The 1518-nt window shown below is 52.4% G+C and overlaps 1 protein-coding gene across 1 annotated transcript; it reads right to left on the reverse strand.

Moving 5' to 3' along the window:
• Positions 1-3: 3 nt before the first annotated feature.
• Positions 4-1018, reverse strand: LOC119343807 (cysteine protease XCP2-like; the record flags this gene model as incomplete). Its single annotated transcript, XM_037614571.1, has 2 exons — positions 481-1018; positions 4-362 (listed from the first exon to the last, which is right to left on the reverse strand). Coding segments are annotated over exons 1-2 (870 nt in total), but the record flags the coding sequence as incomplete, so codon positions are not given.
• Positions 1019-1518: the final 500 nt, after the last annotated feature.

Genomic DNA, 1518 nt, shown 5'->3' on the forward strand with positions numbered 1-1518 from the left:
GAACTCAAAACCGCTGGCGTCAATGTAGACCGTCACGGGCTGCATGGCCACGGCAATCGCCAGCTGACCTTCGTTGTTGGGTGGCACGGCCTTGAAGCCCTTGAGGGACGCCTGGTGGTCGAAGAGGAGCTTGTCCATGTCGCACTTTCCCTGGAATCCGGCGTATGGGTACCTCTCCTCCGACGTGATGCCACCACGGGCGGCCACGAGGGCCATAGCCGAGTCTGAGTGGCCGCCGCCGCAGCCGCCGCTCCGTGTGTCGCAATCCACGAGTACCTGCTCGGACAGCGACACCAGCTCCCCTGTCCTAATCTTGTTCATGCCTTCGATCGCCGCCACCGCCGCGAATGCCCAGCATGATCCTGCCATATTACAATTTTATCCATCCGCACGATGACACGAGTAATTCATTGAGCAACCATGACCATGCATGAGTATATAACTAAATCTGCTAGTAGAAAGTATAGCTTGACCGTTTACCACAAGTGCCTTGATTCTTGACGCCGGTGACAGCGCCGCTGGAGCGCCAGTCAACGCAGCACGGCTTGAAGGAGTGGTTGGGGAGGTAGGTGGGTGACGTGGCATTGAAGCTGGTGGTGTTGAGCCCGGTGAACTGCTGGATGACCTCCCTGGGGCTGAGGTCACCGAACCTGTTCATACGGACCCCGCCCGAGCCACGGACCTGAAACCCAGTTGGTCGGAATCCGCGACCGACGACCGTGCCAGGATTCTGTTGGTCGAATTGGCCGATGGCGTTGGTGTTGTTCTTGAAGACTTGGAACCGCATCTCCTCCTCCTCATGGCACGAGTAGTGCTTTGAGTACTTGATCACCCACTTGGAGAACCTCTCCCTCACCTCGGACTCCGGCAGCTCAAACGGCGGGGGCGGCGGCGGTGGGTTATGCGGCGGGTATTTTGCCGCAGCAAGCCATGCCTGCAGGAAAGTGGTGAGGCACAAGAGTAGGACACGGTAAGGCGTGGAGGAAGCCATCTTGATTAGCTCAGGTTGTATCCTTGTCTGGAATACATGCACCGGACCTCATGCTTATATAGGCGGGCGCCTAGCTAGTTCCATCGCAGCAGCACGTCGTGGGTGGCTGATGTACTGTCGCAGGTTTTTTTTTTCAAACGAGATTTTTGGAAATTCGCGAAACAATGAAATACTGTCTGAAAAAATCAAATTGTTTTGAATTTAAATAAGTGAACAAGGTCAAAGTGAAAATGTATGCACACGTGTTAATAACTTGCTTAGTGGCCTGGTTCAAAGGAAGCGCATGCTAATGACAGGTTGTCGCGGGTGCATGTCTGATCCCAACAAAGACTTCAATAATAGAACTAACTGAAGACGAACTTCAGCAAATGAAAATTCACCGTAATGTCGAGCGGTCAGAATATTTTAATGGGTTCTTCTTTTTTACGCAACATGGCACATTAGAGCAAAGTATAGACCAACTGTTCTGCTAGTGGTCTATTATTATTTCTTAAATGGTGGTGTGTCCTTTTCGCATTGCACAACTT

Source organism: Triticum dicoccoides, unplaced genomic scaffold (assembly GCF_002162155.2).
Source record: "Triticum dicoccoides isolate Atlit2015 ecotype Zavitan unplaced genomic scaffold, WEW_v2.0 scaffold141500, whole genome shotgun sequence".
NCBI classification, from domain to species: domain Eukaryota; kingdom Viridiplantae; phylum Streptophyta; class Magnoliopsida; order Poales; family Poaceae; genus Triticum; species Triticum dicoccoides.